The sequence below is a fragment of the Dendropsophus ebraccatus genome, chromosome 7 (genome assembly GCF_027789765.1).
Source record: "Dendropsophus ebraccatus isolate aDenEbr1 chromosome 7, aDenEbr1.pat, whole genome shotgun sequence".
Lineage (NCBI taxonomy): Eukaryota > Metazoa > Chordata > Amphibia > Anura > Hylidae > Dendropsophus > Dendropsophus ebraccatus.
Window position 1 is genome coordinate 6,114,923 of NC_091460.1, and position 23,403 is coordinate 6,138,325.

At 50.2% G+C, this 23,403-nt stretch overlaps 2 protein-coding genes across 12 annotated transcripts in view; one reads left to right on the forward strand and one right to left on the reverse strand.

Moving 5' to 3' along the window:
* Positions 1 to 19,813, reverse strand: part of LOC138797242 (PC-esterase domain-containing protein 1A-like) — a 66,389-nt gene extending 46,576 nt beyond the window's left edge. For 4 of the 11 annotated variants that reach the window (XM_069977111.1, XM_069977110.1, XM_069977109.1 and 1 more), the window contains exons 1-8: positions 19,678 to 19,812; positions 5,876 to 5,971; positions 5,650 to 5,729; positions 5,262 to 5,494; positions 5,042 to 5,186; positions 4,711 to 4,951; positions 4,514 to 4,615; positions 838 to 915 (exon numbers count right to left, since the gene is read on the reverse strand). In XM_069977111.1, the coding sequence (XP_069833212.1) occupies positions 838 to 915; positions 4,514 to 4,615; positions 4,711 to 4,951; positions 5,042 to 5,186; positions 5,262 to 5,494; positions 5,650 to 5,729; positions 5,876 to 5,948 (952 nt within the window). In that variant the 5' untranslated portion in view covers positions 5,949 to 5,971; positions 19,678 to 19,812. Of the gene's footprint in view, positions 1 to 837; positions 916 to 4,513; positions 4,616 to 4,710; positions 4,952 to 5,041; positions 5,187 to 5,261; positions 5,495 to 5,649; positions 5,730 to 5,875; positions 5,972 to 9,456; positions 9,550 to 12,435; positions 12,490 to 19,677 lie in introns of those variants that run through there. The other 7 variants (XM_069977115.1, XM_069977113.1, XM_069977112.1 and 4 more) reach the window with 5 other exon arrangements.
* Positions 1 to 23,403, forward strand: part of LOC138797243 (PC-esterase domain-containing protein 1A-like) — a 68,916-nt gene that overhangs the window by 3,630 nt on the left and 41,883 nt on the right. The gene's annotated exons all lie outside the window — the stretch shown is intronic.

Here is a 23,403-nt window from a genome sequence, read left to right on the forward strand (position 1 = left end):
TGCTGGTGGTAGTAGTGGTAATAGTACGTGTGGTACTGTAGGTGGTTATAATGGTAGTGCTGGTGGTAGTAGTGGTAATAGTACGTGTGGTACTGTAGGTGGTTATAATGGTAGTGCTGGTGGTAGTAGTGGTAATAGTTCGTGTGGTACTGTAGGTGGTTATAATGGTAGTGCTGGTGGTAGTAGTGGTAATAGTACGTGTGGTACTGTAGGTGGTTATAATGGTAGTGCTGGTGGTAGTAGTGGTAATAGTACGTGTGGTACTGTAGGTGGTTATAATGGTAGTGCTGGTGGTAGTAGTGGTAATAGTACGTGTGGTACTGTAGGTGGTTATAATGGTAGTGCTGGTGGTAGTAGTGGTAATAGTACGTGTGGTACTGTAGGTGGTTATAATGGTAGTGCTGGTGGTAGTAGTGGTAATAGTACGTGTGGTACTGTAGGTGGTTATAATGGTAGTGCTGGTGGTAGTAGTGGTAATAGTACGTGTGGTACTGTAGGTGGTTATAATGGTAGTGCTGGTGGTAGTAGTGGTAATAGTACGTGTGGTACTGTAGGTGGTTATAATGGTAGTGCTGGTGGTAGTAGTGGTAATAGTACGTGTGGTACTGTAGGTGGTTATAATGGTAGTGCTGGTGGTAGTAGTGGTAATAGTACGTGTGGTACTGTAGGTGGTTATAATGGTAGTGCTGCTACAGAGTCTAATGCTGCACCAATAGTAATTCTGAATGTTGCAGATGAGGATGATAGGTTTCCAGCAGGTTCCCCCACTTCTATAGATCACCCCCCCCCCCCCCCCCCCCCCCCCCCCCCAATGGCCACTGACTGTGCAGGTATTACCTGGGAAAGAGGGGAGGAAGCTGGAGGCAATAACTGCAGTCAGGAAAATATCAGGCACAGGCACATACGGGAAAGGAGCTGAAACACAGAAAACACCATAACTGTAACCATCCGGAGCCCAGTATACAGGATATACACAGGGAGAATCTACACAGACAGGTCATGTGTGCACACAGTACTTAGTCTATTACCGGCTGTTCCGGCCAATAACCGTTTGGTGTGATAGCTCGGGTTGAAAGGCAACAATAAGCCAACATGAACGATGTTGACTGATCCTTGTCTTTCAGCATGTTCTAAAATCCTGATTGTGATACGATGTAATAGGAGTGGTGGCAGTAGACCACCGCTCTCTTCTGTGGGCCACCCCTCCCCCAGCTTGGAGGAAGCGAAGACAACCTATTACCAACCAGCGGAGAAGACAACCCTTTACCAATCAGCAGAGAAGACAACCCTTTACTAACCAGCAGAGAAGACAGCCCTTTACAAACCAGCAGAGAAGACAGCCCTTTACAAACCAGCAGAGAAGACAACCCTTTACCAACCAGCAGAGAAGACAGCCCTTTACCAATCAGCAGAGAAGACAACCCTTTACAAACCAGCAGAGAAGACAACCCTTTACCAACCAGCAGAGAAGACAACCCTTTACCAACCAGCAGAGAAGACAACCCTTTACCAACCAGCAGAGAAGACAACCCTTTACCAACCAGCAGAGAAGACAACCCTTTACTAACCAGCAGAGAAGACAGCCCTTTACCAACCAGCAGAGAAGACAGCCCTTTACCCATCATCAGAGAAGACAACCCTTTACCAACCAGTGGAGAAGACAACCCTTTACCAACCAGTGGAGAAGACAACCCTTTACCAATCAGCACAGAAGACAACCCTTTACCAACCAGCAGAGAAGACAGCCCTTTACCAATCAGCAGAGAAGACAACCCTTTACAAACCAGCAGAGAAGACAACCCTTTACAAACCAGCAGAGAAGACAACCCTTTACCAACCAGCAGAGAAGACAACCCTTTACAAACCAGCACAGAAGACAACCCTTTACCAACCAGCAGAGAAGACAGCCCTTTACCAATCAGCAGAGAAGACAACCCTTTACAAACCAGCAGAGAAGACAACCCTTTACAAACCAGCAGAGAAGACAACCCTTTACAAACCAGCAGAGAAGACAGCCCTTTACCAACCAGCAGAGAAGACAGCCCTTTACCAACCAGCAGAGAAGACAACCCTTTGCCAACCAGCAGAGAAGACAACCCTTTGCCAACCAGTGGAGAAGACAACCCTTTACCAATCAGCACAGAAGACAACCCTTTACCAACCAGCAGAGAAGACAACCCTTTACCAACCAGCAGAGAAGACAGCCCTTTACCAATCAGCAGAGAAGACAACCCTTTACAAACCAGCAGAGAAGACAACCCTTTACAAACCAGCAGAGAAGACAACCCTTTACCAACCAGCAGAGAAGACAACCCTTTACAAACCAGCACAGAAGACAACCCTTTACCAACCAGCAGAGAAGACAGCCCTTTACCAATCAGCAGAGAAGACAACCCTTTACAAACCAGCAGAGAAGACAACCCTTTACAAACCAGCAGAGAAGACAACCCTTTACAAACCAGCAGAGAAGACAGCCCTTTACCAACCAGCAGAGAAGACAGCCCTTTACCAACCAGCAGAGAAGACAACCCTTTGCCAACCAGCAGAGAAGACAACCCTTTGCCAACCAGCAGAGAAGACAGCCCTTTACCAACCAGAGGAGAAGACAGCCCTTTACCAATCAGCACAGAAGACAACCCTTTACCAACCAGCAGAGAAGACAACCCTTTGACAACCAGCAGAGAAGACAGCCCTTTACCAACCAGAGGAGAAGACAACCTATTACCAATCAGCAGAGAAGACAACCCTTTACAAACCAGCAGAGAAGATAGCCCTTTACCAATAAGAGGAGAAGATAACCTATTAACAATCAGAAGACAACACTTTACTGATCAGAGAAGACAACCCTTTACAAATCAGCACAGTAGACAACCCTTTACCAATCAGCGGAGAAGACAACCCTTTACCCATCATCAGAGAAGACAACCCTTTACCAACCAGTGGAGAAGACAACCCTTTACCCATCATCAGAGAAGACAACCCTTTACCAACCAGTGGAGAAGACAACCCTTTACCAACCAGTGGAGAAGACAACCCTTTACCCATCATCAGAGAAGACAACCCTTTACCAACCAGCGGAAAAGACAACCCTTTACCAACCAGTGGAGAAGACAACCCTTTACCCATCATCAGAGAAGACCCTTTACTAATGAGAGAAGACAACCCCTTACAAATCAGCAGAGAAGACAGCCCTTTACCCATCATCAGAGAAGACCCTTTACCGATGAGAGAAGACAACCCCTTACAAATCAGCACAGAAGACAGCCCTTTACCAACCAGCAGAGAAGACAACCTTTTACCCATCAGCGGAGAAGACAGCCCTATACCAACCAGTGGAGAAGACAACCCTTTACCCATCATCAGAGAAGACAACTTATTACCAATCAGTGGAGAAGACAACCGTTTAACAATCAGAGGAGAAGACAGATGGAGAAGTTAACCCTTTACCAATCAGCGAAGAAGACAACCCCTTGTGAATCAGTGGAGGAGACAAACCTTTTACCTATCATCAGAGAAGACAACCCTTTACCTATCATCAGGGAAGACAACCCTTTACCTATCATCAGAGAAGACAACCTATTAACAACCAGTGGAGAAAACACCCCTTTACCAACCAGCAGAGAAGACAACCTTTTACCAACCAGCAGAGAAGACAAAGAAGACAAGCCTTTACCAATCAGCAGTGAAGACAGCCTTTACCAATCAGCAGTGAAGACAGCCTTTACCAATCAGAGGAGAAGACAAACCCTTGTGAATCAGTGGAGAAGACAAACCTTTACCAATCAGTGGAGAAGACAAACCTTTTACCAATCATCAGAGAAGACAACCCTTTACCAATCAGTGGAGAAGACAAAGAAGACAACCCTTGACCAATCAGAGGAGAAGACAACCTATTACCAGTTAGTGGAGAGGATAACCCTTTACCAGCCATCAGAGAAGACAACCATTTACAAACCAGCAGAGAAGACAACCCTTTACCAACCAGCGGAGAAGACAACCCTTTACCAACCATTGGAGAAGACAACCATTTACCAACCAGCAGAGAAGACAGCCCTTTACCAACCAGTGGAGGTCCAATCCCAATACTGCTTGGGAATACTAAAGCTGAAGGACAGTGACCATCCGTCTTCTCCGGAGCCCCATACACAGTGGGGATCGCTGATCTGTTGTCTTACACACATCTAGTAAGCCCTGGGCTGATTATAGAGGTGAGCTGCTCCACCACAACGTGTTGTCTACTCTCTGCATCTTCGTGACGTTCACCTCTCACATCAACGGCACGTTGTGCACTGTAGTTTGCACGTTGCTTATTCACAATAGCGCCAGTTGTCCACTCACCATAGTCACTATAGCAGCACAAGAATACATATATACCCACCATGCTGCTCAGTACATGTGACTCCTACATCAGTTACTTGCTGCCAATGTCCAAGGTAATAAGTGGTCATAATAATGGGACCATACAGATTGTGATACTTGACCATTGCACCCAGAATGACACTCCTGGTCTTACCCTGGTTTGGATAATCTTGCTCTTGCATTGTGGAGTACGGTCTGGGATAGGGATCGCTTCCAGGTGCAACCGGGTGAGGAGGAGCCAAGTGTGCCATAAATCCTGAAACATGGGGGAGAAAAAGTAACATGGAGACCAGTCTGGGTGATTAGACTGCAAACTCCTCAGACAATATAAAGGTAAGCGTCATCACGCACCTTCCGGCATACTACTTCTGGGCACCTCCACCCCCCAGGACTCTGCGATATGGGTCAGCAGAATCTGGGTGTACTTCCGATGTGCCAGCTGGTTCCAGTGGATGCTATCTTTGCATCTGAAGTGCAGGTTGCCCAGGAAGTGATGGTGCATGTCCAGCACGTCCAGCTTGTGGCTGTGCGCTATGGTCGCACTGAAGAAGTTTGCCTCCACAATGTCCCATCGCAGGTTGTGTCTTATGTTCTGGAATCACAAACCCATAACAAGGGTGTTACATGGGGGGCGCCATTTACTTTATGGTCTTCTATGACACAAAGACATTGACGTGGTTACCTCTGGGATTTCATGGTCCTTGTATCCAACCGGCATGGTCAAAGTCCATATGATGAGGCACTTGGGGTTCAGCACCTCCTTGAGGCGCTGGAACAGGATATCCACGTTGGTCTTGTATGTCTCTAGAGCATTGGGGTTACACCTGCTGGAGAGGAGGACAATGAGTATCTACATTATGAACATGGCAGCGAGGGCTGCTACAAAGAAACACATCGGTCACCTCATGAGATCCCAGACGCACGAGTTTACTATCACCACATCCGGTTGGGGGCCACTCTGGAAATCTGACAGTACGCTCTCCAGGTAGTCAGAGTAGGCGCGGGTCAGAAAGTAGAAGCGGACAAGATGGTGGCCGGTCCGGTACTGCCGCACTTCTCGAAAGGTTGGCCTGTTGTGCATTTCACCCCGTTTGCCGCCCTCCACCAGCGTGTCATTCTCAAAGCCCAGCTCCCCCTGTGGAGAAAGAACAACGAGAGCTGAGCCATGTGATGGAGGAGATGAGCTATGGTCCCTCTCAGGGCTGAAGTCTCATGGTCCCTCAGCTCATCGACTTTCTACCTACGGGCAGCAGCACAGAGTATGTTAGGAGAAGGCAGCTATGCTCTCACCTTGTCTTTTATTTGTACATCAGACAGGAGACTGTCTTCTCGTAGCAGCTTCACAAAGTCCTTGTAGACGGATCTCTGAACTGAAAGACAGATGGTGACATTGGAGACGTGAGGAGGCGTCCCTGGGACACACCAGGCACACACTATCAGCTGGGGTGGGAGCACACTGCTGTACGTATGAGGGGTTCAGCTGTATACACAATTTGTGCAATGCGACGTCACTTACTGGAGTCTCCGAGAACGACGACAAACTTGTTGTGCAGCAGCTGGCGCATCTCTGCCGACCGGAACCAACCCATGATCGGAACACGACATCCAGGTTCTGCAATAAAGACAATTATGGGGCACGAATGTTCTGAGTCCAAAGATAAGATTATTATTTGTCGACAAAGTTCCTCCGAACGGAGCTCAGGGTGAAGTGCGAGCAATACAAAACAAGACACGACTTTTCCTGATAACATAACATCACGTGTCAGTTTCCTGTCAAGAAGCTCAGAGAGCAGAACGAGGGCAGCGAGGTTTTCTTTCCGCCCACAAACGCTTCTCACCATCTGATCTATCTACAAGGACCTAACGTTTACCCATCGCTCATTTCATCCCTTATCTTGCATTAAGAAGATTCTCATCTATAAATCCCGGATGGGACATCTCCCAGATGATGGACCACTGGCTTGCCGTCCCTGGTTGTCCTTGCACTTTTGGTAACAGCTGAGATGCACTCAGAATGACTGTCCGTCTTTACCACTGTGGGTCACCGGGAGATAACCCTTGGCCACATCTTTCCATGGCTCGGTGTTTCTTGTAGGGCTTGCACCAATGACCTGCACCTTCTTGAGTTTTCATGGCTGCTACATCACCATCCTCTATTTTTCTATATCAGGTGATTCGTGCCGTGATCCGCACTGGGACATCTCCTATTTTTTCGCAGTGCGGATTGTGGTGGGGGTCGCGCCACGGATCATGTGGATGGCTGCGTTCACTTTAATGGTACCTACAATTGTCCGTGCTCGCGGATCTGCGACCGTGGACAATTTTACCGAATGTGTAAGTGCAGCCTTAGTGAATCCAGCAGGGGGACAGGGGGCGGTGCCTAAGTTAAGACCAGCGTACTTGTACTTCATTAATCCCCCCCATCATGCAGCCAACACAATCCAGTCCCTTGTCCTTCTGAAAGAAGAAAACTTCAACTCTTCACACAATAGGAAAGCCAGCAGTCTATTGGGCTAGCAGTCTACATTCCAGCAGTCTATTGGGCTAGCAGTCTACATTCCAGCAGTCTATTGGGCTAGCAGTCTACATTCCAGCAGTCTATTGGGCTAGCAGTCTACATTCTAGCAGTCTATTGGGCTAGCAGTCTACATTCCAGCAGTCTATTGGGCTAGCAGTCTACATTCCAGCAGTCTATTGGGCTAGCAGTCTACATTCCAGCAGTCTATTGGGCTAGCAGTCTACATTCCAGCAGTCTATTGGGCTAGCAGTCTACATTCCAGCAGTCTATTGGGCTAGCAGTCTACATTCTAGCAGTCTATTGGGCTAGCAGTCTACATTCCAGCAGTCTATTGGGCTAGCAGTCTACATTCCAGCAGTCAACTGAGTCTGTGGCTGTATGGTGGGCGTCTCTGGGTCTGGCACTGTATGGGGGTCTGTGGCTGTATGGTGGGGGGTCTGGCAGTGTATGGGGGTCTGTAGCTGTATGGTGGTGGGGTCTGGTACTGTATGGCGGCTGTGTCTGTATGGTGGGGGTCTCTGCTACTGGCACTGTATGGCGGCTGTGTCTGTATAGTGGGGGTCTCTGGGTCTGGCACTGTATGTGGGGGGGGGCTCTGGATCTGGCACTGTATGGGGATGGGGCTGTATGGTGGGGTCTCTGGGTCTGGCACTGTATGAGGGTCTGTAGCTGTATGGTGGGGGTCTCTGGGTCTGGCAGTGTATGAGGGTCTGTAGCTGTATGGTGGGGGGGTCTGGCACTGTATGGCGGCTGTGTCTGTATGGTGGGGTCTCTGCTGCTGGCACTGTATGGCAGCTGTGTCTGTATGGTGGGGGTGTCTGGGTCTGGCACTGTATAGGGGTCTATGGCTGTATGAGGGGTAGGGTCTGGTATTGTATGGGGGTCTGTGGCTGTATAGTGGGGGTCTCTGGGTCTGGCACTGTATGGCGGCTGTGTCTGTATGGTGGGGGTGTCTGGGTCTGGCACTGTATAGGGGTCTATGGCTGTATGAGGGGTAGGGTCTGGTATTGTATGGGGGTCTGTGGCTGTATAGTGGGGGTCTCTGGGTCTGGCACTGTATGGGGGTCTGTGGCTGTATGGTGGGGGTCTCTGGGTCTGGCACTGTATGGGGGTCTGTGGCTGTATGGTGGGGGGTCTCTGGGTCTGGCACTGTATGGGGGTCTGTGGCTGTATAGTGGGGGTCTCTGGGTCTGGCACTGTATGGCGGCTGTGTCTGTATGGTGGGGGTCTCTGGGTCTGGCACTGTATAGGGGTCTATGGCTGTATGAGGGGGAGGGTCTAGTATTGTATGGGGGTCTGTGGCTGTATGGTGGGGGTCTCTGGGTCTGGCACTGTATGGGGGTCTGTGGCTGTATAGTGGGGGTCTCTGGGTCTGGCACTGTATGGCGGCTGTGTCTGTATGGTGGGGGTCTCTGGGTCTGGCACTGTATAGGGGTCTATGGCTGTATGAGGGGGAGGGTCTGGTATTGTATGGGGGTCTGTGGCTGTATGGTGGGGGTCTCTGGGTCTGGCACTGTATGGGGGTCTCTGGGTCTGGCACTGTATGGGGCTCTGTGGCTGTATGGTGGGGGTCTCTGGGTCTGGCACTGTATGGGGGTCTGTGGCTGTATGGTGGGGGGGGGGGTCTGGTACTGTATGGCGGCTGTGTCTGTATGGTGGGGGTCTCTGGGTCTGGCACTGTATAGGGGTCTGTGGCAGTATGGTGGGGTCTGGCACTGTATGGTGTTTTGTGGCTGTACGGGGGGTGTTGGTACTGTATGGGGTCTGTGGCTGTATGGTGGGGGTCTCTGGGTCTGGCACTGTATGGGGGCGGTAAGTGGCTGTATAATGGGGGTCTCTCCATTGGCACTGTGTGGGGTCTGTGGCTGTATGGTGGGGGGTCTGGCACTGTATGGGGGCTGTGGCTGTATGGTGGGGGTCACTGTGGCTGGCACTGTATATGAGTCTGTAGCTGTAAGGTGGGGGGGTCTGGCACTGTATAGGGGTCTGTAGCTGTATGGTGGGGGTCTCTGGTTCGAGCACTGTATGGGGGTCTGTAGCTGTATGGTGGGGGGTCTGGCACTGTATGGGGGTCTGTACCTGTATGGTGGTGGTGGTGGTGGGGATCTGGCACTGTTTGGGGGGCTGTAGCTGTATGGGGTGGGGGTCTCTGGGTTTTGCACTGTATGAAGGTCTGTGGCTGTATGGTGGGGGTCTCTGGTTCGAGCACTGTATGGGGGTCTGTAGCTGTATGGTGGGGGGTCTGGCACTGTATGGGGGTCTGTACCTGTATGGTGGTGGTGGTGGTGGGGATCTGGCACTGTTTGGGGGGCTGTAGCTGTATGGGGTGGGGGTCTCTGGGTCTTGCACTGTATGAAGGTCTGTGGCTGTATGGTGGGGGTCTCTGTGTCTGGCACTGTATGGGGGTCTGTAGCTGTATGGTGGGGGGTCTGGCACTGTATGGGGGCTGTAGCTGTATGGTGGGGGCCTCTAGATCTGGCACTGTATGTGGGGGGGTCTCTGGGTCTGGCACTGTATGGGGCTCTGGCACTGTGTGGTGGGGGTCTCTGCAGTGCGGTGGGCATGTAGCTGAGCAGTACCTGTATGGACGCACAGGACATTCTATCCAGTGGTCGGGGGTCCCCGGCTGTGGCTGCGGAGTGCTGGATTTCGGCTGTTCTGGGAGAACAAACTGCAGAAGTCTCCACTCCCCCGGCCAAAGGAAATGAAAGTAAAAGCTTCCAGAGCTTCACTCCTCCCCCACACAGCAACACAGGCAGGGGGGCAGAGGAGACCCCCTCACAGCCAGTCCTGGGACATGGAGCAATGCTCTGCAGACCTGTATATACAGTGTATACCCCACACAGCAACACAGGCAGGGGGGCAGAGGAGACCCCCTCACAGCCAGTCCTGGGACATGGAGCAATGCTCTGCAGACCTGTATATACAGTGTATACCCCACACAGCAACACAGGCAGGGGGGCAGAGGAGACCCCCTCACAGCCAGTCCTGGGACATGGAGCAATGCTCTGCAGACCTGTATATACAGTGTATACCCCACACAGCAACACAGGCAGGGGGGCAGAGGAGACCCCCTCACAGCCAGTCCTGGGACATGGAGCAATGCTCTGCAGACCTGTATATACAGTGTATACCCCACACAGCAACACAGGCAGGGGGGCAGAGGAGACCCCCTCACAGCCAGTCCTGGGACACTGAGCAATGCTCTGCAGACCTGTATATACAGTGTATACCCCACACAGCAACCCAGGCAGAGGAGACCCCCTCACAGCCAGTCCTGGGACACTGAGCAATGCTCTGCAGACCTGTATATACAGTGTATACCCCACACAGCAACACAGGCAGGGGGGCAGAGGAGACCCCCTCACAGCCAGTCCTGGGACATGGAGCAATGCTCTGCAGACCTGTATATACAGTGTATACCCCACACAGCAACACAGGCAGGGGGGCAGAGGAGACCCCCTCACAGCCAGTCCTGGGACATGGAGCAATGCTCTGCAGACCTGTATATACAGTGTATACCCCACACAGCAACCCAGGCAGAAGAGACCCCCTCACAGCCCGTCCTGGGACATGGAGCAATGCTCTGCAGACCTGTATATACAGTGTATACCCCACACAGCAACACAGGCAGGGGGGCAGAGGAGACCCCCTCACAGCCAGTCCTGGGACATGGAGCAATGCTCTGCAGACCTGTATATACAGTGTATACCCCACACAGCAACACAGGCAGGGGGGCAGAGGAGACCCCCTCACAGCCAGTCCTGGGACATGGAGCAATGCTCCGCAGACCTGTATATACAGTGTATACCCCACACAGCAACACAGGCAGGGGGGCAGAGGAGACCCCCTCACAGCCAGTCCTGGGACACTGAGCAATGCTCTGCAGACCTGTATATACAGTGTATACCCCACACAGCAACACAGGCAGAGGAGACCCCCTCACAGCCAGTCCTGGGACACTGAGCAATGCTCTGCAGACCTGTATATACAGTGTATACCCCACACAGCAACCCAGGCAGAAGAGACCCCCTCACAGCCCGTCCTGGGACATGGAGCAATGCTCTGCAGACCTGTATATACAGTGTATACCCCACACAGCAACCCAGGCAGAGGAGACCCCCTCACAGCCCGTCCTGGGACACGGAGCAATGCTCTGCAGACCTGTATATACAGTGTATACCCCACACAGCAACACAGGCAGGGGGGCAGAGGAGACCCCCTCACAGCCAGTCCTGGGACACTGAGCAATGCTCTGCAGACCTGTATATACAGTGTATACCCCACACAGCAACACAGGCAGAGGAGACCCCCTCACAGCCAGTCCTGGGACACTGAGCAATGCTCTGCAGACCTGTATATACAGTGTATACCCCACACAGCAACCCAGGCAGAAGAGACCCCCTCACAGCCCGTCCTGGGACATGGAGCAATGCTCTGCAGACCTGTATATACAGTGTATACCCCACACAGCAACCCAGGCAGAGGAGACCCCCTCACAGCCCGTCCTGGGACACGGAGCAATGCTCTGCAGACCTATATATACAGTGTATTCCTCACACACTTCTGCTGAGTACAGAGAGGACCCTGTGAGATGCTCTGCAGACCTGTATATACAGTTTATACCCCCACACACTGCTGCTGAGTACAGAGAGGACCATGTGAGATGCTCTGCAGACCTGTATATACAGTGTATACCCCACACACTGCTGCTGTGTACAGTATAGTATAATATAGCACAGTATATATATTAATATATATATATATATATATATATATATATATGAGTAGAGTACAGTACATACATATGAGTATAGCACAGTATATATACATATGAGTAGAGTACAGTATATATATATATATATATATATATATATTTATATATGAGTATAGCATAATATATATATATATATGTAGAGTACAATATACATCTATATATGAGTATAGCACAGTATATATATATATATATATATATATATATATAAGTAGAGTACAATATACATCTATATATGAGTATAGCACAGTATATATATATATATATATATATATATATAAGTAGAGTACAATATACATCTATATATGAGTATAGCACAGTATATATATATATATATATATATATATGAGTAGAGTACAGTATACATATATATGAGTATAGCACAGTATATATACATATGAGTAGAGTACAGTGTATATATATATATATATATATTTATATATGAGTATAGCACAGTATATATATATATATATATATATATGAGTAGAGTACAATATACATCTATATATGAGTATAGCACAGTATATATATATATATATATATATATGAGTACAGTATACATATATATGAGTATAGCACAGTATATATACATATGAGTAGAGTACAGTGTATATATATATATTTATATATGAGTATAGCACTATATATATATATATATATATATATATATATATATATATGTAGAGTACAATATACATCTATATATGAGTATAGCACAGTATATATATATATGAGTAGAGTAAAGTATAGATATATATATGAGTAGAGTACAGTATATACATACAGCGCACACACAGCTGCTCGGATCTCTCTCTGCTCAGTGGCCTCCAACCATATCAACAGCTGACAGCAGCTACACAGCTGACCCCGCCCATTTGCCTGACCCCGCCCCTGCACTGATAGCATGCTGTGCCCCACCCCTCTGTTTTCCTTCAGCTATACTGTGACCACGCCCACACCACTAGTACTATGTGAGGGGGATAGGAGAATATGAGGAGGCCCAGAGGGATGTTGTGATACTACTGCGGGGACGAGCTGCAGGACTCCTATGGGGAGGAGAGGGACGGGGGACGAGCTGCAGGACTCCTATAGGGGGACACAGGGACGGGGGACGAGCTGCAGGACTCCTATGGGGAGGAGAGGGACGGGGGACGAGCTGCAGGACTCCTATAGGGGGGGACAGGGACGGGGGATGAGCTGCAGGACTCCTATGGGGAAGACAGGGACGGGGACGAGCTGCAGGACTCCTATGGGGAGGAGAGGGACGGGGGACTAGCTGCAGGACTCCTATGGGGAGGAGAGGGACGGGGGATGAGCTGCAGGACTCCTATGGGGAGAACAGGGACGGGGACGAGCTGCAGGACTCCTATGGGGAGGAGAGGGACGGGGGACTAGCTGCAGGACTCCTATGGGGAGGACAGGGACGGGGGACGAGCTGCAGGACTCCTATAGGGGGGAACAGGGACGGGGGACGAGCTGCAGGACTCCGATGGGGAGGACAGGGACGGGGGACGAGCTGCAGGACTCCTATAGGGGGGGACAGGGACGGGGGATGAGCTGCAGGACTCCTATGGGGAGGACAGGGACGGGGGACGAGCTGCAGGACTCCTATGGGGAGGAGAGGGACGGGGACTAGCTGCAGGACTCCTATGGGGAGGACAGGGACGAGCTGCAGGACTCCTATGGGGAGGAGAGGGACGGGGGACGAGCTGCAGGACTCTTATAGGGGGGGACAGGGACGGGGGATGAGCTGCAGGACTCCTATGGGGAGGAAAGGGACAGGGACGGGGGACAAGCTGCAGGACTCCTATGGGGAGGACAGGGACGAGCTGCAGGACTCCTATGGGGAGGAGAGGGACGGGGGACGAGCTGCAGGACTCCTATGGGGAGGAGAGGGACGGGGGACGAGCTGCAGGACTCCTATAGGGGGGTACAGGGACGAGCTGTAGGACTCCTATGGGGAGGACAGGGACGGGGGGATGAGCTGCAGGACTCCTATGGGGAGGACAGGGACGGGGGACGAGTTGCAGGACTCCTATGGGGAGGACAGGGACGGGGGACGAGTTGCAGGACTCCTATGGGGAGGAGAGGGACGGGGGATGAGCTGCAGGAGTCCTATAGGGGGGCACAGGGACGGGGGATGAGCTGCAGGACTCTTATGGGGAGGACAGGGACGGGGGACGAGCTGCAGGACTCCTATGGGGAGGACAGGGACGGGGGACGAGTTGCAGGACTCCTATGGGGAGGACAGGGACGAGCTGCAGGACTCCTATGGGGAGAACAGGGACGGGGGACAAGCTGCAGGACTCCTATGGGGAGGACAGGGACGAGCTGCAGGACTCCTATGGGGAGGAGAGGGACGGGGGACGAGCTGCAGGACTCTTATAGGGGGGGAATAGCAGAGTTGAGGCAGCGGGGTAGCAGATTTGAGGCAGCAGATTTAAAGCATCAGAGTAGCATAGTTGAGGCAGCGGAGTAGCACAGTTGAGGCGGCAGAGTTGAGGAAGCAGAGTAGCAGAGTTGAGGCAGCAGGGTAGCAGAGTTGAGGCAGCGGGGTAGCAGAGTTGAGGCAGCGGGGTAGCAGAGTTGAGGCAGCGGGGTAGCAGAGTTGAGGCAGCGGAGTAGCAGAGTTGAGGCAGCAGAGTAGCAGAGTTGAGGTAGCAGAGTTGAGTCAGCGGAGTAGCAGAGTTGAGGCAGCGGAGTAGCAGAGTTGAGGCAGCGGAGTAGCAGAGTTGAGGCAGCGGAGTAGCAGAGTTGAGGCAGCGGAGTAGCAGAGTTGAGGCAGCGGAGTAGCAGAGTTGAGGCAGCAGAGGTTGAGCAGCGGAGTAGCAGAAGTCAGTTTGTGAAGTATATAGTATATATTAAAGTGACTGTACCACCAGGCCCAGGCTGAAGCACTGGAGGTTAACCGACCCAACCTTAGTGGGAGGAAACCCCCAGCCCCTCTATGATAGGGTTCCATTGATTCTAATGGAGTCACGTCATGAAGGGGCTGGGGTTTCTTCCCACTAAGGGTGGGTGCTTCAGCCTGGGCCTGGTGGTATAGTCACTTTAAAAATATTGTTATTCTTTGACTTGCGTCTCAACCAATATATATAGCACAAGGAATCTGCATGTGTGGAGGTTTCCTGTTACAACCACTGTCCCGGACACAGACCACCCTGTCACTCAGGCCTATACCATCCAGGATATATATTGAGAAGAGCCCTGACCCTACATAGAAGTGCCAGACCATTTTTGTGAAGTCATGGATATGTAAAGAACTGTGCCTTATCTCTGGACTGCAGCCAATGAGAAGTTACTCCTGTACTCCTGTACATTTTGAGCCCACCCTAAATTGTATGAGACCCCTTTGTATTTGCAATAGAGACCAGTGCACTCTGCTGAGAGAGGAGCGACACTAAAGCACGTGTTTGGTGTCATAGCTTCACTGCCGGCCTCAGTGTTACTAATCACTTGTCACTTGAAGAACAGGGTGGATAAAACGGAATCTTACCCTTTCAAGTTGAGGGGGGGGGTGGTGTCGCGGGTGACGGGGGGGGGAGCACTGTGCACAGGGCCGTGGGTGAGCAGGGGGAAGGGCGGGCCGCACTGTGCACTGGTCAGGGGGGGGGGGGGTTGACGGCCGCGGGCGAGCAGAAGCCACACTGGGGGGGGGGGGACAGTGCTGCGGGTGAGTGTGGGGATTCGGGTGTCGCGGGTGAGCGCTGGGGGGTGCTGGGTGACCGTGCTGCGGGAGACGGGGGTGGCTGCTGTTAGAGAGGGAGACAGTGGCAGCTGCCCTGATCACTGTCTCCATCTCTAACAGCAGCCGCCCCTGTCAGTGTCCTCCCTCACTTCAGTGAGCCGGGTTAGAAGCACTAACCCAGCCCATTGAAGAGATGGAGGACATGTGATGCCGTCTCGGAGGGTGGGGGCCAGGAGCAGGGAGTGGAGACGGGTTGGACTGAGATTTGATGATTCTGTGTGTTTGGTGGGGGTGAATGAACCTAGATAACAGCAAAACTGTGCAGAATCCATAATACATTGATATTAGAAAGACGGAAAGCTATGGGTGGGCAACGTATTAATGCAAAAATAATTTTTGGGGGTATACCCCTTTAAGTACTGAACTTATAAAGAGGTGCAGTTGAGTGGAAATAAAGCCTGGCAGCTTTTGGGCAGGAAGTTCACTTGTCTCTGTGTTTACCACAAAAATCATGTATTTAATGCAAAAAAAGTTGTACGCGGGGCGCTGCTCTGAAGCTCTTCTGGAAGTGTCTTATGCTTAGATTCAGATCATCCGTGTCCCGCGATTGATAGATGAGAAAATTCTCCTCACATCCTCCTTCTTCACAATCATCATACTACTACCCCTTCATCCCCCTGATCCTCCATCATCATACTACTACCCCCTTCATCCTCCTGCTCCACAATCATCATACTACTACCCCTTCATCCTGCTGCTCCTCCATCGTCATACTACTACCCCCTTCATCCTCCTGCTCCACAATCATAATACTACTACCCTCTTCATTATCCTTCTGCCCATCCATCATTATACTACTACCCCTTTCATCATCCTGCCTCTCCATCATACTACTACCCCCTTCATCATCCTGCCTCTCCATCATACTACTACCCCCTTCATCCTCCTGATCCACAATCATCATACTACTACCCCTTTCATCATCCTGCCTCTCCATCATACTACTACCCCCTTCATCCTCCTGATCCACAATCATCATACTACTACCCCTTCATCATCCTGCCTCTCCATCATACTACTACCTCCTTTATTCTCCTGCTCCACAATCATCATACTACTACCCCTTCATCCTCCTGCCCCTCCATCATCATACTAATACCCCTTCATCCTCCTGCCCCTCCATCATCATACTACTACCCCTTCATCCTCCTGCCCCTCCATCATCATACTAATACCCCTTCATCCTCCTGCCCCTCCATTATAATACTACTACCTTCTTCATCCTCCTGCTCCACAATCATCATACTACTACCCCTTCATCCTCCTGCCCCTCCATCATCATACTACTACCCCTTCATCCTCCTGCCCTCCATCATACTACTACCCCCTTCATCCTCCTGATCCACAATCATCATACTACTACCCCTTCATCATCCTGCCTCTCCATCATACTACTACCCCCTTTATTCTCCTGCTCCACAATCATCATACTACTACCCCTTCATCCTCCTGCCTCTCCATCATACTACTACCCCTTCATCCTCCTGCCCCTCCATCATCATACTACTACCCCTTCATCCTCCTGCCCTCCATCATTATACTACTACCCCTTCATCATCCTGTCCTCCATTATAATACTACTAACCCCTTCATCCTCCTGCTCCACAATCATCATATTACTACCCCCTTCATCCTCCTGCTCCACAATCATCATACCACCCCCTTCATCCTCCTGCTCCACAATCTTCATATTACTACCACATTCATCCTCCTGCTTCTCCATCATCATACTACTACCCCCTTCATCCCCCTGCTCCACAATCATCGTACTACTACCCCTTTATCCTCCTGCTCCACAATCTTCATACTACTACCCCGTTCATCCTCCTGCGCTTCCATCATCATACTACTACCCCTTCATCCTCCTGCTCCACAATCATCATACTACTACTACCCCTTTCATCATCCTGCCTCTCTATCATACTACTACCCCCTTCATCCTACTGCCCTTCATCATCATACTAGTACTCCATCATCATACTACTACCCCTTCATCCTCCTGCCCTCCATCATTATACTAATACCCCTTCATCATCCTGTCCTCCATTATAATACTACTAACCCCTTCATCCTCCTGCTCCACAATCATCATATTACTACCCCCTTCATCCTCCTGCTCCACAATCATCATACTACCCACTTCATCCTCCTGCTCCACAATCATCATACCACCCACTTCATCCTCCTGCTCCACAATCATCATACCACCCCCTTCATCCTCCTGCTCCACAATCTTCATATTACTACCACATTCATCCTCCTGCTTCTCCATCATCATACTACTACCCCCTTCATCCCCCTGCTCCACAATCATCGTACTACTACCCCCTTTATCCTCCTGCTCCACAATCTTCATACTACTACCCCGTTCATCCTCCTGCGCCTCCATCATCATACTACTACCCCTTCATCCTCCTGCTCCACAATCATCATACTACTACTACCCCTTTCATCATCCTGCCTCTCTATCATACTACTACCCCCTTCATCCTACTGCCCTTCATCATCATACTAGTACTCCATCATCATACTACTACCCCCTTTGTCCTCCTGCACCTCCACCATTATACTACTACCCCCTTCATCACCATATTACTACCACCTTCATCCTCCTGCCCCTCCATCATCATACTACTACTCACTTTGTCCTCCTGCACCTCCACCGTCATTCTACTACCCCCTTCATCCTCCTGCTCTATCATAGTACTACTACCCCTTCATCCTCCTGCTCCAAAATCATCATACTACTACTACCCCTTTCATCATCCTGTCTCTCTATCATACTACTACCCCCTTCATCCTACTGCCCTTCATCATCATACTACTACCCCCTTTGTCCTCCTGCACCTCCACCATTATACTACTACCCCCTTCATCACCATATTACTACCACCTTCATCCTCCTGCCCCTCCATCATCATACTACTACTCACTTTGTCCTCCTGCACCTCCACCGTCATTCTACTACCCCCTTCATCCTCCTGCTCTATCATAGTACTACTACCCCTTCATCCTCCTGCTCCACAATCATCATACTACTACTACCCCTTTCATCATCCTGCCTCTCTATCATACTACTACCCCCTTCATCCTACTGCCCTTCATCATCATACTACTACCCCCTTTGTCCTCCTGCACCTCCACCATTATACTACTACCCCCTTCATCACCATATTACTACCACCTTCATCCTCCTGCCCCTCCATCATCATACTACTACTCACTTTGTCCTCCTGCACCTCCACCGTCATTCTACTACCCCCTTCATCCTCCTGCTCTATCATAGTACTACTACCCCTTCATCCTCCTGCTCCACAATCATCATACTACTTCTCACTTCATCCTCCTGCTCCTCCATCATCATACTACTACCTCTTTCATCATCCTCCTGCTCCTCCATCATCATACTACTACCCCTAATCCTCCTGCTTCTCCATCATCATACCACTACCCCCTTATCTGTAATTAAAACAAAAAAGCTATACCCCGTATGGTTCCTCTAGTCCCCCAGTAACTCCTTTCCCTGCTCTGCATCAGTGATTTCACTCGCGTCGGTTGCCGGGAGGAGAGAGCGGCCCCTTGTGGCTGGAGGCAGATACTGCCTGTAGCCACAAGAGATACTGTCACAGCAGGAGCTTATGGTTCCCTGTTGTGTTAGTACACTGTTATCTAAAAGCACTCATTACTGCTTATAGCTAAAGGTGTGGTGGGCGACAGGGGGCGGGGCTCCTCAGAACCGAGACTGTTGGCAACTATGCATATTGTACAACTCCCATCATCTACTATATATTACGGTGCAACTTCCATCATCTACTATATACATACTGTACTATACAACTCCCATCATCTCCTATATACATACGGTACAACTCCCATCATCTCCTATATACATACTGTACAACTCCCATCATCTCCTATATACATACTGTACAACTCCCATCATCTCCTATATACATACTGTACAACTCCCATCATCTCCTATATACATACGGTACAACTCCCATCATCTCCTATATACATACTGTACAACTCCCATCATCTCCTATATACATACTGTACAACTCCCATTATCTCCTATATACATACGGTACAACTCCCATCATCTCCTATATACATACTGTACAACTCCCATCATCTCCTATATACATACTGTACAACTCCCATCATCTCCTATATACATACGGTACAACTCCCATCATCTCCTATATACATACGGTACAACTCCCATTATCTCCTATATACATACGGTACAACTCCCATCATCTCCTATATACATACTGGTCCTACAATATAAGTGGTTGTTCCAATCCCGGCCCGTTCAGCCCCTGCATTCTTCTGAATCTTTATTGTTATGGTCCATCGTTCCCAGCCGTGCCTCCATTCACCGTATTCTATGGACATAATGGTCGGTAGTAGAGCCGTAATACACTATTGAGAACGAAAACCCACACGGACACCTCATAAATAAAAGTAATATATTAACCAGGTACAAACAAGTGCCGAGACCTGGATTGCTTCATATTAAAGAGTCCAAGGACACTGGTTCATTGGCACAAATCCCTGTGCTGGGAACGGCCTATTCCAGCCATACTGTTTAATCAGGTGGCTGTCCAGCACCTTATAAGTGTACTTACAGTATAAGAGAAGAGAACAGACACCCATGCCCCCCCCCCCCCAACAACCCCAAGAGAACAGACACCCATGCCCCCCAACAACCCCAGGCCGGACTGCATTCAGCAAACTACATGCACACACACACACCCCAACAACCCCAGGCCAGACTGCGTCCTGAAAACCCCATGCCCCCCCCCCCCCCCCCCCAACAACCCCAGGCCGGACTGCTTCCTGCAAAACCCATACTCAACCAACAACCCCAGGCCGGACTGCATCCCGAAAACTACATGACCCTTCCCCAACAACCCCAGACCGGACTGCATCCCGAAAACCCCATGCTCAACCAACCACCAACCAGGCCGGACTGTGTCCCGAAAACCCCATGCCCACCCCCAACCCCAGACAGGACTGCTTCCTGAAAACCCCATGCCCAACCAACAACCCCAGGCCGGACCACATCCCGAAAACCCCATGCTCAACCAACAACCCCAGGCCGGACTGCATCCCGAAAACCCCATGCCCAACCAACAACCCCAGGCCGGACTGCATCCCGAAAACCCCATGCCCAACCAACAACCCCAGGCCGGACTGCATCCCGAAAACCCCATGCCCAACCAACAACCCCAGGCCGGACTGCATCCCGAAAATCCCATGCCCCACCCCCCTGACAATCCCAGACAGCACTGCATCCCGAAAACCCCATGCCCAACCAACAACCCCAGGCCGGACTGCATCCCGAAAACCCCATGCCCAACCAACAACCCCAGGCCGGACTGCATCCCGAAAACCCCATGCCCAACCAACAACCCCAGGCCGGACTGCATCCCGAAAACCCCATGCCCAACCAACAACCCCAGGCCGGACTGCATCCCGAAAACCCCATGCCCAACCAACAACCCCAGGCCGGACTGCATCCCGAAAATCCCATGCCCCACCCCCCTGACAATCCCAGACAGCACTGCATCCCGAAAACCCCATGACCCCCCAACAATCCCAGGCCATAATGCATACCGAAATCCCCATGACCCCCCAACAATCCCAGGCCATAATGCATACCAAAAACCCCATGACCCCCCAACAATCCCAGGCCAGACTGCATACTGAAAAGTATTTGTCCAGCACTGTGCTCTCCATATAACATTGTGACTGCTGCCACTCTATACAAGCCTTTTCTATGTGTAAGAATATTACTGAGCAGCCCCGACCCCCCCGCTCATGGATAGTAGACGTGTGAGTTGCTATTCATCAGTATTTGGCACCGCCGCGACCTCCTCCACATAGCAGTGTGGCTTATCTGTATCCTGTTATTTGTAACCTGTCCTTGTACCAGTATACCATGTTCTTCTTCCCACATAGATAAGTGTCTGAATGATTTTCAGTCAGGGACAGAGATGTAGGAGGCATTAGGTTTCCAAGATAGGAATGTGGAACATGGCGTGATGATAATGCTATGGCAAGTCCAAGTATAATGGTCTTTTGATGATGGCTGGTCCAAGTATAATGGTCTTCTGATGGGGGCTGGTCCAAGTATAATGGTCTTCTGATGGGGGCTGGTCCAAGTAAAATGGTCTTCTGATGGGGGCTGGTCCAAGTATAATGGTCTTCTGATGGGGGCTGGTCCAAGTATAATGGTCTTCTGATGGGGGCTGGTCCAAGTATCATGGTCTACTGATGGTGGCTGGTCCAAGAATAATGGTCTTCGGATGATGGCTGGTTCAAGTATAGTGCTGGTCCAAGTATAATGGTCTTTTGATGGGGGCTGGTCCAAGTATAATGGTCTTTTGATGGGGGCTGGTCCAAGTATAATGGTCTTCTGATGGGGGCTGGTCCAAGTATCATGGTCTACTGATGGTGGCTGGTCCAAGAATAATGGTCTTCTGATGGGGGCTGGTCCAAGTATAATGGTCTTCAGATGATGGCTGGTCCAAGTATAATGGTCGTCTGATGGGGGCTGGTCCAAGTATAATGGTCTTCTGATGGGGGTTGGTTCAAAAATAATGGTCTTCGGATGATGACTGGTCCAAATATAATGGTCTTCTGATGGTGGGTGGTCCAAGTTTAATGGTCTTCTGATGGGGGCTGGTCCAAGTTTAATGGTCTTCTGATGGGGGCTGGTCTAAGGATATCGGTCTTCTGATGGTGGCTGGTCCAAGTATAATGCTGGTCCAAGTATAATGGTCTTCTGATGGGGGCTGGTCCAAGTAGAATGGTCCTAATGGGGGCTGGTGTAGGACCCTGCTCTGTAACGTCAGTGAGTGGTCTCAAGGCCCCAGGATGTAAGGGAATTGCTATATGTGCCGATATGCCGATATGTTCTTGTAGGTTTGCCTGGTGTGGGTGCCCCTCCTGACCATGGACAGTGAACCCCTCCAGGATCAGTCTATGGCTTATGGCGCTATTACACTGAATGATAATCATGCAAATTATCCTTATATCAGTGGAATTTATACGATAATCGCTTTGTGTAAATGCAGTAACGATCAAACGGCCATCGAGAAATCCTTCATCATTCGTTTGGGGCTGACACCAAAATCAGCGGTAATCGTTAAAAATCGCGTCATCTAATAGGACTGTAACAGTACAAGTGCCCAGATTTGATGATAATGTTTAGTGCAGTGATGAGAAGGAAAACCCACAATACAAGTAATTCTCCTCCTCCTTATCATCCTCATCCTCACCATCATACTCGTCCTCCTCATCATTCTCATCCTCACCATCATACTCCTTTCCTATCATCCTTATCCTTACCATCATCCTCATCCTCACCATCCTCCTCCGTATCATCATCTTCCTCATTCTCCTCCTCCTTATCATCCTCCTCTTTATCATCATCCTCCTCCTTATATTAGTTACCCAGGATAGTTTGGCTCTGGCTTTTTCCTTAATCCTTAATACGGCCCTGAGGAGGACACACACAGACCAGTGTGATATGATACAATCCGTAAGGTAAACAGACCAATCAATCAGTAACAACGTCCTGACCGTGACGGTTCCCATGGCAGATTCTGGTGGCCGCCCCATAACTACATATCTGGGGAAAAGAGAAGGGAAATACTAAACAATTCTATCCCCCAGCCCTGACATATTCTCTGTACTGTATAATTCCATGCATCTATGCCAAACATTGTGATCCTCACACAGAGACCCATAAGGTCAAAGGTCATAGATTTCTATAGAGTCACCTGGGTCTGTCACTCAGCCACAACCCTTGTCTGAGTAGGCCGAAGCCTGACTCCCACACATGCTCACATCCTCTCTGTGTGAATGGAGGATGACGTGAATACATGGAAGTTGAGAACAACCTTGTCGTTTACATTTTTTTTTTGCAGAAATCAATAGTCCAGGCGATTTTAAGAAACTTTGTAATTGGATTTATTAGCATTTTTATAT